This window comes from Larus michahellis, chromosome 1, assembly GCF_964199755.1.
Source record: "Larus michahellis chromosome 1, bLarMic1.1, whole genome shotgun sequence".
Lineage (NCBI taxonomy): Eukaryota > Metazoa > Chordata > Aves > Charadriiformes > Laridae > Larus > Larus michahellis.
Genome location: NC_133896.1, coordinates 131,675,366 through 131,692,859, shown reverse-complemented (window position 1 = coordinate 131,692,859; position 17,494 = coordinate 131,675,366). Strand labels below are relative to the sequence as shown.

General features: G+C 37.5%; 1 protein-coding gene across 7 annotated transcripts in view; it reads right to left on the bottom strand.

Moving 5' to 3' along the window:
* DMD (dystrophin) overlaps positions 1–17,494 on the bottom strand; it is a 1,292,219-nt gene that overhangs the window by 604,590 nt on the left and 670,135 nt on the right. For all 7 annotated transcript variants that reach the window (XM_074604145.1, XM_074604126.1, XM_074604154.1 and 4 more), the window contains one exon: positions 539–689. In XM_074604145.1, coding sequence (XP_074460246.1) covers positions 539–689 — 151 coding nt within the window. The remainder of the gene's footprint in view (positions 1–538; positions 690–17,494) is intronic.

The following is a 17,494-nucleotide window of genomic DNA, read 5'->3' as shown; positions in this document are numbered from 1 at the left end:
TCAAAGAGCTTGCAAGATGAAAAGCATACAAATTGGAACTGGACACATAGGAACTAAGTGGCTATTCTGTCACACTGCATTTCACAAAAAGCATCCTCAAGGTTCTTTGATTAAAATATGAAACAGGCGAAATAAGCAATACTTGCAAAACATAGTTCCTGGAATATCTTTCGTACAGCTCCATGTTTAATCACATTTCTTCCACAAGTTTTTAAAATTAAGCCTGGTACTTCTGCTAGTCGTAAGTATCAAATGGAAATTAATGAGCACTTTAAATAAGACCAAATAAATATGTAACTATGAAAGTACCACAATATAACATGTTATCCTATATTTTACTTCTTTAAAAATACATTTTTAAACAAACTAGTGAAAATTCTTAGTTAACAGGGACAACAGAAATATCTAACCAAAATTGCCACCAGCCACTCAACACTAGAAATTCTCCTTAAATGAACTGCAGAACTATACAGAGTACCAAGACCTGCAAATTTCTAATCACTGCAGAAAAACAGGAAACGGGTTAATCAAACCATACCTGGAGAAATTGCTTGGTTTTCACATGACCCACGTCTCCAGCCTCTATCTGTGCTCTTGACAGCTTCTCTTCAGTTTCGGTTAGCCAAGTATTAAAGCTCTTCATGTCACAATGAAAAAGCCTCCACTTTTCCAAAGATTTGTCAAACCGTCTGCAAGTATAAAAGGAGATGAAATAACTATCTATTGATACTTTATTTATTGACTACAGAAAAAAAAAAAAGAAGAAAAGAATGGATGTCTCAGGTTAAATTTGGTGTGATGTTGATAGCATCATGTATTAGCATTTCTAACAGTTATATCAAATGGAAACATAGTAGTACTTCTGAACAGTGAAATTATCATTAAGCATATGTGTCAGAAATCAGTGTTTTGTTGATTTTTTAATCCTTTTCAATGTTTCAAATGAATTCCATGGTCAAAACATGTTTTCAATGTACAGCCTTATTAACCCACACTAACTCACATCATAGGTACAAAACCCACAGGCCCCAGTGTAACTGGGTATACTCCTCTGTTAATGATTCTAGCATGAAGAAAACATCTGTGCTGGTAAAAGGCTAACACACCTTAGTAATTTGCTGTAGCTACCAACACTGCAAGCAGTCACTGCTGGCTAAAATACTGGCTGTGTGTTGTGACTATATAATGATTTTTAGAGCCCTTTTCTAAGGGAAAATAGCTTAAAAGATCTGTGACACATCGGACCTACTATATCATAAGACAAAGGATGAAAAAATCCATAGACAGATTCTTAAATCCTTACTTCCCAACTTTAGTTCCATGATCCTACTATTATTATAGGATTATTATTTTTTTTTTTAGAAATATGAATTGCAATATGTGATATGTGATTGCAATATGTGGTATTGATGCAAAAGACTATTCTTTAAATGGAAATTGCTGCGGAGAGAGACTACCCCAAAGGGTCCCAGGCATATACGACAATCCGCTCCATTTTTACTGAGAGAAACTCATTTTGTCTGCCTCTACAATGGATATAAATGTCCATTTATTGTTATTGCAAAGAAAATGCAAGTTTCTTCAAAGGAATTTCTACTTGTGTTGTGTAAAGGTACCTTTTATTAAACCCTTTTTTCTACATACGTTTCAATTCGAGTAGTTGATATAGTTATGCAAAAATAAAAATGCCTGAAATTCGAGGATGATTGAAACAAAATTAAAATATTAAAAAATAGGGCTTTGTACAATAAGCAAGGTTGAAATTGTTACTACCGTGTCTGCAAGTCTACAGTCCACTACAAAAAAGACCATGTAAGTACTTCTGGCACTTTGGGAAGGTCTAATCTGGTTTTGTCCAGAGTGACTGATTGATCTTCTGGTTTAAGATCTGTTTGACTTAGCCACCACCAAGTACTAAGGCAATGAAACGAAGACACATTTTTTATTTTTTTTATTTTTGCAGATGGTTTATATCTTAATGAATTCAGTTACCCTATGTTTTGGATTGGTGTTGAAACGTGATCACTGATCAGAGATTAGCTAGAATGTTTTGTTAGCAGATCATCATTAAATATGCTACTGTTGTTTAGTTTAATAATCCTCCATTATGGGATTATAATAGGTTTTAGGGTGTACTTAAAGGATAAAAACAAAGATGCTCAATTATTTTTCTAGGAAGTAATCTGGTTCTGTACGGACAAACTATACAATTGCTTGAATGTTAAAGAATTTAATTCTCCAAATAAAATCGTGTTAATATCAGTGAATACAGATTTTTTATTTTTTAGAAGAAAATATAAGTTTTTCTTCTCTTCTATTGGTTATATATTCCCACTTTAGTTTTCACATTTTAAAATCTTTTAGTACCATACAGTATGAATAACACTATATCCATTCATAACCGTGTACAGAAGGATATATACTTTTCCCTAGACCTCCTTTTCTGGTAGACAAAGGATATTTATTTTGCTGAACACACCCATACAAATATGCAGTTTTCTTACTACTAACATGCTGCATATGGTAATCACTTTTGATGAATAATAAACAAAATAGAGTTGGACCATCAAGCAGTGAAACAGAGACTTTGTACTTATTCTGTTAATTTAACTGTAAGATAGGGAAAATATAAGGCATAGAAAAAGCTCACATTTAGCAATCTACGCCAATGATATTTTTTTTTTAAAAAGGCATTTGATCACAGAAAGTAGTTAAATAAAAGTATTCCTTGTACTGTTCTACTAGTTTGTCATAAGATGGTGAAGGAAAAAATAATAATTATTTAATTTAAAACTTTTAAAAACACATTTTAAAAGAATGAAGAAGACTTTTCAGAATCTAAATTCTGCATAGGAGAGTAGTCCTCTATCTGTGAATCAACTGGTTTTGTTCCTCAAGCAGTACTTGATTCATGGGCCCTAAGGTTAATAGCTGCAAAACACCAGAACTTTTATTTGATTTAAAAGAGAATAGTTACTGCTTAGTCCTATGCAGTCCAAACACGCATTCCAAACCACTCTAATAAATGACAACACGTTCAGTAAATTTCATTGGAAATGGACACAGATAAACTATCAGAATAGATTAGGTAATTTTTACTATATCGATTTTAATATGGCTGCATGTCTGATAAAGCCACAGCAAAGCAAGTGTCAGAGCTCAGCACTGACTGACCAAATATCAGTCATGCCATTAATAGCGACAACAGATCAAGATGGAGAAAGATGCAGCCTGGGACAAAATAATACATCATAATATTCAGAATACAGAAGCTTACTAGGTAAAACTAAAAAATATTTAAGAAAAAAAAGACTTAAAGATCAAAAAATAGTTCTCAGCATGAGGAAGTTTATTAGCAGCTTAAATGCAAAAATTCAGTAGGGGTTGATATTAGCATCACTGAATTTGCATTCCAGCACTTGCAAATTGAATCTCCCGTCACTCTCCGTTCTTCCTCCCTTTGCTTTGGCTAATAAGAGTTGCAAAGAGAAGAAAAGAGAAAAGTTGCAGTGAGAAGATATGTGTATTTAAATCTTACAAGTTTAAATACTAGTGCTTATTGCTCATGTCTTAAAAAAGCTTGTTACTCTCAGTATAATAAGCATAAACCAATATTAAGCATCACAAAAAACCAGGAAATTTATGGACAGGCAAATCCACTAAAATTCAATGCTCTTCCAGTGATTAACTGTACTTATATACTGTTACAAGGATAAGAGAATACGCAGTTGCTGCTGCAGTGGCAGGTGCAGGTCCATTTGAAGTGGGGGGTGAAAGGGGGCATCGTCATGCAGCTTCATGCTCACACTGTGGGTTGTGGACACCCCTCCCACCTATAGCTAAGTGAGAGCTTCCCCTGCTAAATCTGTGTATTACATCGTTTTACACATAGTACTACTTTAAACAGCTTTTTAAAAAGTAAAAACAAATAGGCTTTTATTTGTTTGTTTGGTTGTTTTTTTTACTATTTGTAATCCTGTTACCAAGTGGCAAGTTCAAAACCCACAAAAGGAGAGGGCTAATTAACTACAAATGTTGAGCAGCTAAGTTGCTGAAGTCTTGGCACAGCAGAATGTAGATGGTAAAAACTCATAAGTGAATTCATGAAAGAGCAATGCTCTCAGGACTATGAAAACTCCGAAAGACTCTGGCTGCCTCAGGAATCCCCAAGCACACTATTCGGAGGTTAGGAAAGTGTCATTACAGGCCTCGTGATTCATATACTCTCACCTAGGGATCCACTCTTGTTTGCTGTCAGAGACAAGTCATTGAGCTAAAAAAACCCAGCGTTTCCATTCATCTGTGCCTTTGCCTACTTAATCCCTTTCCCTTTGTCGGGCATATGTGAAAATAGTGTGGATAGTATGGATAGTAGGTGACTGACTGATACTTGAGCAGTATTTCCTCTTTGATGTGTCCTCCTCTCCTGTTTTTCTTAGCATATGCTCGATAGAAGATACAAGCAGGCACCTTGAAGCTGAGCATTGGATTCCGTACAGACTCCAGACTAGAACGTATGACTTGTATACATCGCAAAGGGCGAAAGCATCATCCATGAGTTCTGACACTTAGTAAGGTAGCCTTATTCCTCTAACTTGAATATGCTAAAGTTGACAAGTGAAAAACAACTGTTACACCAGCCTAATTTCTTTCTACATGCACTGACACTCGAGCAGGGAATGTGTTAAGCAATGGGTTGAGGGGTCGATTTCCTTTTTTCTCATTCACACATAATAGATTTATTTTACCTCTGGAAAGCAAGAAAGCAAAAAAGCAACCAAAGACAACTGCTGAGGAAATCATAGAATCATAGAATCATTTAGGTTGGAAAAGACCCCTGGGACCATCAAGTCCACCATAATAATGCAGCACAATTTACAATACACCATTAAAATACTGGTGCTTTCCTTCCTTCAAAGGTTATCACTATACTAAACTTTTGGACTTGTCTTGCGATAAGCAAAATTTAAAATTCCTTGGTAGTATTGTACACGATTGACAGATTCCATTTGGGATATGCTGTCAGTGGAACTCTGTACAATGGGATTGAACTTGATGTTCCATGTCCCAAGGCTACCATTTTTAAGAAGACACGCAAAGGTGTAAGGAAAGACATTTGAATACAGGAAAGTCACAAACATGAGATGCGGAACAAAAGGTTATTGGTTTGTTGTTGTAAACCAGATCTTAATTTTGCATCTGTTTCAATTAATTCCTTTATATTTTGATAACATTCCTTGATAAACTGTGAAACCCGCTTCAGTGATAGATTCCACTTTAGCAAATCTTCACAGCCAGTTGGTCCACATGAAAAAGAACAGTATTAGTTATAAACTATCCTAAAAATCATGATTAATGTCATAGAAATGATTATTGTTAGACACATACATTCTTATTCATCATCTTGGAAAAAAAAAATCAGTAAACTTAATTTCTATACTGTTGCTAAACAATGTACTGTGGGATTATGCTAATATTAACCTACAAATTATGCGATTTTGTCAACTTGATTCAGCACAATTAGCACCTTGTAAAAATACACAAAACATCAAAGTAGTATAAATAATTATGTATTAGTATGTGAGAGCATTAACTTTAATACTTAAGGCCATTCTTACAATAATAAAACAAGAAAACTTTTTTTTGTCAAGCAACTTCTACAATTAAATTGCTTAAAGAAACAGCTAACCCATTTTCAGAGGTTTTGATGTTTTCATTTTATTTCACAGAATTCATGTCTTTTGAGTGCTTAATTTACATTTAATTTACATATCCTCCCTGCATTTGGACTACAATTGATGATCTCATTTTAGACACTGCTACATCTAGATCTTGCTCCCAGGTTTTGCTGTAGGTCCATTCTGGGACAAGACTCAGCTGTACATATTCTATTCATACCCCTGCACCCTGCCTTTCCCACAAATTTTCGAATCGTGAGAAATAAAAAATAAACTGCAACCAAAATAACCATAATAATGCCATCCATCATTGTAAAATGTAATTTCTCTTCTCTTCCCAGAAAGTAGGTTCTGCAGCATTACATATAAATTAAAAACATTTTAAATTACAATTACATCATAAACATTTTTGTATCTTGAATTGTATTGACTGTTTTGTTCTTGCCCCAGTAGTCTGCAACTCAATTTCCCATCATACAGTTACTGACATCATACCATTCAGTGTCAATCACTGTACCAAAGACAATGACAATTAAATTGGCTATGAAAAAGCAAGATCATGTCAGTCACTGTTGGGTTTTAGACATACAAATTCAATTTTGTGACGCATGAGAGACCAATAAACTTAATAACCATTTAAAATTAATAATTCTACAAAAACTCCACTGGGTTCTATGCATGCCATACGTCAATAGTGTAAAAAGAAACACTCCATATAATTTATGAGGCATACACTCTTCTCCCATGCTAAACAAGGTTATTTACTATGCATATGAATTTGAACTTTTTTTTTTTCTCTAAAAAGTTTTCCTTCATCAGAACAGAGACAAAATGATGTATTTTAGGCGACTTTCCCTAGACACCTGGATTAAAAGCAAATAACAACTTTTCCCTAGAGAAAATAAAAAAGTACTTGATTAATTGTGACCTCAGTGAGAGAGTAGCATATTGCAACTCCAAATTGCGTACTACCAGATTGCAACTACAAATTTCGTAGCTTGTCAAAGCAAAACTATCAAAAATTGCCATAAGAAATCTCCGAATCAAACATTTTACATGAAAACAACAGTAGCTCAATTTTACAGCAATCCAATCCAGTATTTCTGCCTGCGCATAAAGGGTACGCACACATTTCATCCTCAGCAATGGTGACAGTGTACACTGCACTTCCAGCTAGGATGCTCCAAGCATGTTATCATTACCCACCCTAGGGTAGCTTCCGTCCAATAAAATGAAATACGGGTGAAAAATCTCATTCACTTCTGACTAACTGTCAGGGCGCTGTGGGTCCCCCTCCCAGGCTCTCCAGACTCCTTCCCCCACACCAGGGGGGCTGGCTTGCTTAAGGCCAGCTCTGATGTGGCACACCAGCGTGACCTGTCATCGAGCTGCGGTGAGCCCAGCTACATGGTGAGAAACCTCATCTGGGGTTTCTGTCCAGGGCTTCAGAGCTATATTTAAGCTCAGGCTGTGACCTGGGCTACTCTGTAGGTATGCCCACAGCGCACCTGGTCTGGATCTGCTCCCCACCTCCAGGCAAGGTGGGACCACTGGGAGAGGTCCCTGTCTGCAGTCCCCTATTCTCAAACATTCCATGTTCTGGCAAGGGGCATTAGCCACCCTAGCCTGCCCAGCCGCACCCGCGTCCCACAGACCAAGTGCCCATTAACTGCTGGAGTGCGTTAGACAGGCTGCTGGAGAGAGCCTCTTACAGCTTGGTTTCATCTGAACCAAAGCCATTTTGTGCGCTGTTCAGTGTGAGACAGACCACAGCAAGCAGAAGATCCTGACCCAGACTAAAATACTTGCGGGCATGTTCTAAGTCAACACCGTGGAACACAGCAGTACCTTCTGGCTCCCAAGCTTTGCCGCTGGACACATGGTGTATTCCAACACAGTGCCTCGGCCTGGCAGGTCACAAGTGTGGTGCCTGCTCTACTGCACTTCCAAGTGCTTTCTTTCTAGTTTGGGGGCAGGCGTGATGAGATAGATATATAATTTTTAACTTAGAGGAATTTTATAAAAATTGAATGTATTCTAAATTGTAAGACTAAATTAATAAAAAGAAATTATAGTTTCTACAGCCTGTACACCAAAACAGGTACAAGACCCAGTATTATAGAGAACTGACAAGTTGTATCCCATTGGGGGAAACCAGCTCTCACAAATTCCCCGAATCACCATCATAATTCATAGATAAAAAATTCATGTTAGTGAATTCGTGGCCCAGAGCATTTTGTGTAATACAATATTGGAAGTATATATTACAGGATGTCCACTCAGTACTCCCCTGTAATTACTACTTAAATCCTATGATTTTCAATGACAGAATTCTTAGTTCAACCTGTAATAACACATGATTTATCCTCCAAAATTGTCCTGTTCAATTCTCTATATCCACTGCCTACCTCAAAATCCCCCCACAATGGTGGTTTTAGAGTAGGAAGAACAACAGAAAATGGATGATACCAGTTAATGCTGGCTGTTGACTCCCTGAGCCTGAAAGATGTTATTTATCCCATTTAAGTTGTGGCAGATTTGTACAGAAATATGTATACTGGCATAAGAAAATTAGACTTCCTCATTTCACTGAAAATCATAGTAATAACAGAGTACTTAGCATTATCTTCTTAAAATACTGATGCCTATATTTGTGCTAGGTATTTTTTACCTTTTAGAGTTTTTCAGTCCGTTAAAAACCTTTTTGGTAAGTGATTGCTTTTTTTTTTTTTTAAAAAAAAAGAAGTTTATAATAAAATTTCATTTAAAACAGCTTTTCCCTTTCATTTGGAGAATTCATTTGAGATGAGAAACTGAAGTCCAAGTAACTGTTACAAGGTCTTATTGTAGGAGTAGTGTATAGTAAACAGTTCTATTTTTCTGAAACTAAAATATTGATGAATCTTACAGAAATAACAGGAATAGGAAAAGCAGAGAAAATTGTATTAATACAAGAGAGCATGCATCATATTGCTAACCAGGAGAAAATATTTCTGAGTCATAAATAGCCTGCTTGGATACAATAATTTACAATGTCTTTTTCTATGTTTAACAGAAATACCTTAAATAATTCTGATACCAGTTAGTACAATAGAAAAACCAAACAAAACCTCCTGCCACACACAGAAAACATATTTTTCAGTACCGTTAAACCTTGATAAGTATTTTTAGAGTGGTGGCACTTGAAAACTTGTTTTTTACCTTTGACTACTGTGAATGATCATTTACTGTAAAATAAAGTATTTGCAATATTTGGGATAAATAAGAAAATACAGTACATTGTGGAAAAGTAGCTCAAGGGTAAAGGTTACTGTAATGTTGGCAACTATAACCTTCTAAAAGTTCAAAAAATTTAATGGATTTTTTTATATATGTCTATATGTATACAAATATATATTCTATAGAAATATATATATTCTAATTCCATGTATTAATTTAAAAAATGTTCAGAGTATTATGCATATTATTCTTATGACTAATGAAACACCTTAGACAATGTCAATTGTAACTTATCAAGCTAGAAGTTTGCACTTCATGAATAAACAAAAGCCATTTTGGCTAACACATACGCTTGTAGTACTGGTAATAGGGAGAACTTGAACATGTGCAGCTGCCTAAAAGGGTCAATGTCAGGAAGTTATTCTAAATAATGTGAATTAGAGAAGAGGCTACTCAGAAACTTGATAACCCAGAGAAAAATAGAAGAATAATTGCCTTCACTACCCCTGTAAAATTGCAAAGCTAGTGACTAAAGACCCAAGCAAAGTGTGTGCATGTTATTACAAGCCTAACGAATATTTGTCTTTTCATTTATCTTCAAGTTAATGCAATATATTGCTAGAAAAAAAAAGAACTTCTAATGAGAAAACCCATGTATTCTTTGGTGACCTGGAAATACATTTCCGTTTGATAATCTCATTTCCTCTTTATGTTGTTAATCTGGGGCATGTTCACACCGATACATTTGCTGGATTACATAATTGCGTACCTCAAAGTAATAAAGCAGTAAAAGATTTTTATTTATATACTGATTTAAAAGCAAAACTTCTTCCCTTCAGTTTTTCCAGAACTGACTGTATGCATTTGTTTGGAAAGAGGAGTCTTAATATGCGTGGTACATGCAACACAATAAAAAGTCTCAAATGTATGTTCAGAGCAGCCTGCCAGCTCTTTTGAGTAGCAATTTACCAGGTTTTCACAGTCTGGCAACTGGGCTAGCCCGGATATCCAGGAATCCCTGATGAATGGCTACAGTGTCTACATGGACCAAATTTACTGCATGTTATCCCCACTCTACACTGCTCTGGTGAGACCCCACCTGGAGTACTGCGCCCCACTCTGGAGCCCCCAACATAAGAAGGACATGGACCTGTTGCAGCCAGTCTAGAGGAGGGTCACAAAGATGATGGGAGGGCTGGAGCACCTCTCCTATGAAGACAGGCTGAGAGAGTTGGGGTTGTTCAGCCTGGAGAAGAGAAGGCTCCAGGGAGACCTTCTAGCAGCCTTCCAGTACCTAAAGGAAAGTGCCCAAAGGAAAGATGGGGAGGACCTCTTTATCAGGGAGTGGAGCAATAGGATGAGGGGTAACAGTTTTAAACTGAAAGAGGGGAGATTTAGATTAGATATTAGGAAGAAATTCTGTACTGTGAGGGTGGTGAGACATTGGAACAGGTTGCCCAGGGAGGTTGTGGATGCCCCATCCCTGGAAGTGTTCAAGGCCAGGCTGGAAGGGGCTTTAAGCTAAATGGTCTAGTGGAAGGTGTCCCTGCCCACAGGGGGACAGGGAAGGCTGGAACAAGATGATCTTTAAGGTTCCTTCCAACTCTAACCATTTTATGATTCTATTAATAGAAATAATGATAGATGGTGGAACTGGTCTTTATACACTTAGACCATGCTTAGACTGTCTGAAGCCATGCTAGGGTACAAATAACGGCAGAGTCAGCAACACAAGTATACGTACTGCTTGATCCAGCTCATTAGGAAAGTTTACAATGACTGGATGGAATAGCTTCCAGAAAACCACTATCAGTTCTGTAGGTAGCTCTCAGAAGCATAAATTGTGGCTGCCCAGTAGAGGTCTAGTAAAGAATTCCATTCACATCATCCTTTTATCTGTTTATCATTGATCTCAAGGAACAAAATGGGTCTGAAGCTAGCTCAAATTATGCAAGCAAGTTATTCGTTAAAAAAAAAATGTTGCTGAGGTGATGCTAGAAGCCATCTCTGTACAATGATGTAAGATGTTCAGCTACTGCTGCAAAGGCCTTCATAAATCTTTCTGGGCAGTGGAGACTCTGCATTGTACATCCTATTCTTCAATCACCAGGGGAAAAAAAGCAGAACATCTTTGAAACAGACTATAAATTTATGCAGATTAAGACTGTAACAGGTAAGTTTAGTGCAGTTTCTGTCTTCAGTTATTTCCAACCTTTCCACATTTTTATTTTTTTTTAGAACATAGAAGCTAAACAGAAATCTAGGCTTTTGGGAACACAGCAGTACAGCAAGAATCAATAGAAGCTTAATAAACATAGCCCATTTATCTGAGAAGAGAAGCTCACATATTATGAGGCACTGATCTTTCATATAGTCCATACGTCAGTCACACTGGACAGTGAGAATTATTCACAAAAGAAAAGATCTGAAATGGAACTTAAAAATAAGCTTCATTTAAAACAGACTGGTTCAGTTTATTCACTCACAGTAAAGAAAGTAATTAGTAGAATATATGTGTATTTAGATTATCAGTGTTTAAATTAGTCATAACACTATTACAAGTTTGTTTACTGGTTCATTTAAAGTTTGCACTGAGATATTAGAGCTCTATTTAATAATATAATGAATATGTTCAGTTTTCCTCCGCTTTGAGTACAATAACTTTTACATTCTTGTACAACAACATGAAATTATGATCCTAAAGAACTATAGCAAGATTCCAGGCATAAGAAATTATGAAGAGGAAAAGATGAGATTTCTAAGCAGTTACAATTAATTTCTAGTTATTAAGTGTCCCAGCTAGAGATATTTTTAGTTAATACTTGTTAATTGAACTGTCAGGTATATTAAAACAGACTTGATAAAAATGCCCACACTTTGCCACTGCTGCTGTGACCTAACGATTTAATAAAGCTTATTTTACCTCTTTGTAGATAACCTAACCAAAGAAAAGTGGTGCATGAAGCTATACAGATTATTTGTTGGGCATATTTCACTAAGTGAAGTTTTCATAACTCATATTTTGATGTTTTAGAGAGACCCACTTTGGTATGAAAATTCACAACTGTAAATCTTTCCATATTATATCATAGCAGAAAGCTTCGGGCGTTTTATTAGCATAAAGAGTTGGGCAGCATGATAGAGCTGCCCATGTTTTAAACACGCAAACATGGTCATGTTAGGTGGCACATAGTGAGTTTGGAGGTGTATCTACAGCAGTAAGAGTATTAGAGTCTTTATCGCCCCTCTGTGGCATACAAAACCATTAATCAGGCTCTATGAGAGATTAAGCCCAGGAACATTTTGGGGATGATGTACATTTGGCCTATTTCTTTGTGCAGCTGCAGCCCCTGGGGGCTATAGCTTTTTCATGTCATAAAAAAATCCTGAGAACTCTTTCTAGGAAAATTGTCCAGGATCCACAACAAGAATTTTAAATGCTATGGAATACAGGTTTATGTTGAATTTAATATAAATCTTTTAATTTGTCCATAAAATCAAGGTGTTTGGAAATAAATCTTCCAAGAAAGTCTTCACTTCTCCTCAAAACACAATAATTAGATAGCTTGGACTGTGGCAATATTCACTGTTTCATTAAATTTACAGAAAAGAAAATCTAAGCAGGAAAGAATACTGAGGAAGGCTGTGAGCAACACATAGTGGAAGAAGTGGTAATGTTTTTGCTGGAATAATATAAATTTCTCTATTTCAATACCGATCCTCTTTGTTATAAGGAAGTTTGTTTTCTATGATTATTAATATTTAGTACAATGAACAACTCAGCTTTCACAGGAAAAAATGAGATGGATGCTCTTAAGAGCAATAAGGTAGAACTAAAAAGTGTGGGTTTACAACAGGGACTAAAGAGGCTTTAATTCCCCTGCCCTTATTAATCATATTTCGCACATTACCTTGCAGCTGGCATCTCAGGGGTTGCCAGCCTAGCAACACAATTTTTCTCCAGCTCTTCAGATCTGCTTGCCAGATACATGAGCTAGAGAGAAATGGCAGTCTAGGCAGCAGCCAGAAAGAAATGGCAGTGTCTCCCTAAAAGACAACCCAACATCTCAATTCCATTCACGGTACGTGACCTACCAGTGGCTGCAAGAGAATCATTAGGGTTTCTAACACTGCTTGAACAAATAACCAATAATTTCAAAATATCGTTACATTTTGCTTAGAGTTTGCAGAACTGCAGTTCTATGGTACAAACTTACTTATCAGTAGAAAACAGCACTGAAATAGATTTTCACAAAAAGATCTTGAGATTCCCCCTGCTTCATCTGCAGCACTAAAGAAAGTGTTGAAAAATCCCTTCTTACTCACCAGAGTAACCAGCAAACTAGAGTGGAAGCTCCTGCAATTGGTTCTCCACAGACACTCTATTCCCCTTCCTTCTGTAACTAGGAAACACAAAGCTATAGTCCCCCGAGATACAGCAGTGACAGCAAAACGGCTCTTTAAGCTACAGCAACTTCCCCTTTCAGGGAGGGGGGAGGGCTGTGCAGTTCTATTTACAAGATGTCAGTCAGCTTGATTTTTCCAAAAAGAAAAACCTTAAAGTAGTTTAAAAGTCTCCCAGTCTCCTGCTAGTTCCTGGGGATCAATACCACATTCTCCCATTCAACTAGTCTCACCCAAATCACTATCGGAAAAGACATGCTAAGTTGTTTAACTAGGGAAGAACAATTCTTTTTGATCAAGCTTTTGGTAAGCTGTATTTTTAGTTCTCTGGGCCGTGATTATTTCTGGTTCAGTCCCAGGTAAATCTAGTGATTGTCACAGGCACATTCCAGAATCAGCGAAGAACCATACTGATCCTAACGGGGCTTCTGCAGTAAAGCGTCTGTACAGAATGGACTGAAGTTATTATGAAAGTGGTGCATAATCACAGAAGAAAGAACTAGCTGACTATGCACATCATGCTACGTAAACATAGATAGAAATACTGCAGTCACCCCAAGATCTGCCTTATATCTCTATCTTAGAAACATCTTACTTTCATTATTCCTTTAACAATAGAAGGTCAAAAATATAGACTGAGATTTTAAAGAAAATGGTGTTTAAAATTTAAAACTTATGGCTATACATGCTTAAAAAAGTAGAGCAGGTGTTTAGCTCGCTTGAAATTATGCAGGAAGAAAAGGTGCTGCTCATTTATAGACACAAAAAGAAAGGGAGGGAGATGAAAGGTAGAAGGATTCCTACTGCTTTCTGTGCTAGCCAGGAAAAGGCTCAATAAAACAAGCTGTAGAAGAATAAAACAATCTTTCTTATTTTTGGACATTACCCCCAGGGAAAAGCTTTGACATAGCAGCAAAGTCTACTTACCTATGCTTTGCTTCCCTTACATGGCAAACATCTCAAGGCTCCACTTCAGGGGGTTTTACTAGATGGAATTACATCCTTGTATTACAAGGTTCTGTAATTAATTTATTCTACTTACTATAAATATGTCTCAGTAGAAAACTGGATGACAGAAGGAGCTGCATATTAGTAGAAATCACACACAACACACCATTTATATTACTTACAATATCAAGAGTATTAAAATGAGAATCCCTAAGATCACATTTAATCCTAATTGTTAGATACTTCATTGTCATAAGTAAAATCTTCTTGACATCTTCTATGTAACTTCGAATAATTTTTTGTGTTTTTTTTTTCTAATAGTAATTTAATTCAACAGCCATCTCCATAGAATAGTTTAGCTGTATACGTGCAATATACATGTGTGCACTTGTCTCTCTATATATAAAGGCTTTATTTTAATTTTTCACTCCTTGCCTGGTATATATTGATGACTTCAGTCCATGATTTACATTTCAAAACATACTTCAAGTACAAAAATGCTGACTAGAGAAAATGTTTAAATTCAAGGATTATCACACCACTGTGTGTGGCCAAGATTTCTTGTGCTTTTTTTACCACTAAGTGGCAAAAACAATGACGCAGTAAGAGCCCAGGAGTAAAATTCAGACTTGCCGGTCAGAATCTGTGTGTCACTCTGGGTTAGTAACCTACCTTTTTTTTTTTGACTGAAATGGTACTAAAATAAAACCTAACTGCAAAAGATTTGCGCAGATGGAGTGCAAGATTAAATCTGTTTACCACTGTCAAGGCTGAGGTGGCTGGGTGCTGGGTCCTGTCCAGGGTGGACATATGCTGCGCAGTCTTCCACCTTGGCTAGTCACACAGAAACAGCCCATCTGCAGTAGCTCCGCTATTCGTCAGGCGGTTGGCTAGACCAGGGGATATGTAACTGGGTAATGTATGAAGACTTGGGAAAGCTGTAAAAATTAAACCAAACTTAGTAGAGCTTTCCAAATCCACTTGGCTAGTGATGGTCTTCATGGCTCTAATGCTTTAGGCTGCAGTCAGGCTTTGTCCTTCGCCATTAATCACCAGCCTTAGAAAGAAGCAGCACCAACACTCACAGGCCTCTTCTTTCAAACACTCGAAAAAAAAAAAAATAGTAAAACAAAGTTCCCAACCTGACACCTGAGGTGGAACCACTGAAACCAGCAGAGTGCCAGGGCACAGCTGGTATCACGGCCTTGCTGGTCCTGACCAACCTGGGACGCACATCCCTGCCCATGGGCCCAGGAGCCCCACTCCAGCTCAGGCCTGGGCCTGAGCTATGGCATACGGACCTTGGACCTACACTGTAGGTTAGCTTGTCTCCTGGAAGGACCTCTTATCTCTACTCCCGTTGCTGGCCTCATCTCCTGGATGGACTTTGGACCCGTCTTGTAGCCTTGTTTCCAGTCCTGTCTCTGGCCTCATCTCCTTTGGCTCCCAGCTAGGCCCCCTGGGTGGCCCTTGGCCCTCGTTCATCACTTTTTGCCTTGGCTGGGACTATCCATGGACCCTCTTACCTGCACCCACCTCTGCCCATTGGGGTCAGATGCTGTGGGACTGGGCCCCAGTAAGGCTGCTGGTGGTACTGGGGTCACCCTTGGCTCCTGGCTCGTCCTCTCCCGTGGAAGAGTCCTGCTCCTCCTGCTACCTGACAAAGAGCTCCTAACCTGCACTAATATTGTATAAATACTGACCAGTCATACAATGCAAAAAGTTTCATGCCTATACTCTGGTATAGCGTGGCTGCTGCAATCAGGATTTTCTGTTAATAAAATAAATATGGTATGCTATGTGTAAAAATGTACTGTAAATCTACATCTATGAAGCTAGTTCAATCTCACAAAAGTAAGAACAGGTCTGCTATGACCATCTACTACTGTAGTTGTAAACTCCACAGATCATGATGTGGTCCACAGGAAAATATGATGTTAGTCAACCCCATTTTTGCAAGTCTTTAAACCCAAAAGAATGTCACTAACAACCTGTGGCATGAACGATTTCACAAATAAGAAACAAGAGGCCGATAGAGGATTAGAAGGTCCTCAGTATCAAAGGTAAGTTGAGGTAGACCACTCTGCTCCTTATCTTGGCTTCTGATTTCAGGAATCTGAAAACTGTCAGTAGATCCTTGTTCTCATCTTCCTGTTACGGGAATATGAAGCTGCACTTTGTCCTTCTCTCCTGTGTAGGAGAGGTGGATGTAGGAATGTAGGATGTAGGAATGGGCTAAGCAATCATCAGCCTTGAGGTCACATTTAGCTCAGTAGATGATTAGATGAATTCGTATACCTAGTTTCCTTTACAAATATTGCTGACAGCAGCAGAAAGAATACTGTCGGGCAGTTTTAGAAATTCCAAATGTCCAAAATAACTACACGTTAATGACAGTGGTGCATTGTTTAATCATCCTTCTCATTACTTAAGATCAAAGCAGAGTATAACAAAGCTATCCTGTTAGCTATTGCTGTTCCTTCTCTGTAAACAGGTAAGGAATCTGGAGTATCTTACCAGCTTGGCACTCTACAAGACTGCTAAGCAAACAACCTGCTGTCATTTAGCCTAACTGGCGAGGACCCCCATTTGCATCCCAGGACTTACATAGGTGATAATAACGAAAGAATAGTATCAAAAAAAAAAAAAAAAAAAAAAAAAGGAGGAACAGAATGAGCTTAGCTGCCTGGCTGTCTTGTGCAAGACAGTAGCATTGTTACAAATAAAAGAAACAGAAAAATCTTAGATTTGAAACTGTTTTTTTAAAAAAAAATTCTGCTATATAATCTACTGTTAATGACTAGACAATTCAAAGTTAGGGTAAAGAATAATCATTGCATAGACTTTGATCAAAGTTGCAAGTTTATGCAATATAGAAATCTTGGATAATGATAAGTCCTAGAATGCTACCAGGAGTTCATAGATCTTTTTATTTTTTTCCCAATATGATTGTCTCCTACTCTGTTCATGGACAAAACATATTCATGATTGCAGAAGCACGCACACCTCAGAAGTCCACCGTGTGGTAATCTTCACAGAAAATGTGCACCTCCTCTGTCTCCAGCAGAACCTTGGAGAGAGTGGAAGGGCTAAACATAGTGAGGTCCCAGAGCCACCAGTTATGCTAGCACAAAGGGCAAGCTGAATGAAGAATCCCATTCTCAGCTTCAGTCTCACCTGTCTCTCTTGCATTTAAGCACAGGGAGAGAACAAAGGCAGTTCATTGAGGTGTCCCAAATGACTAT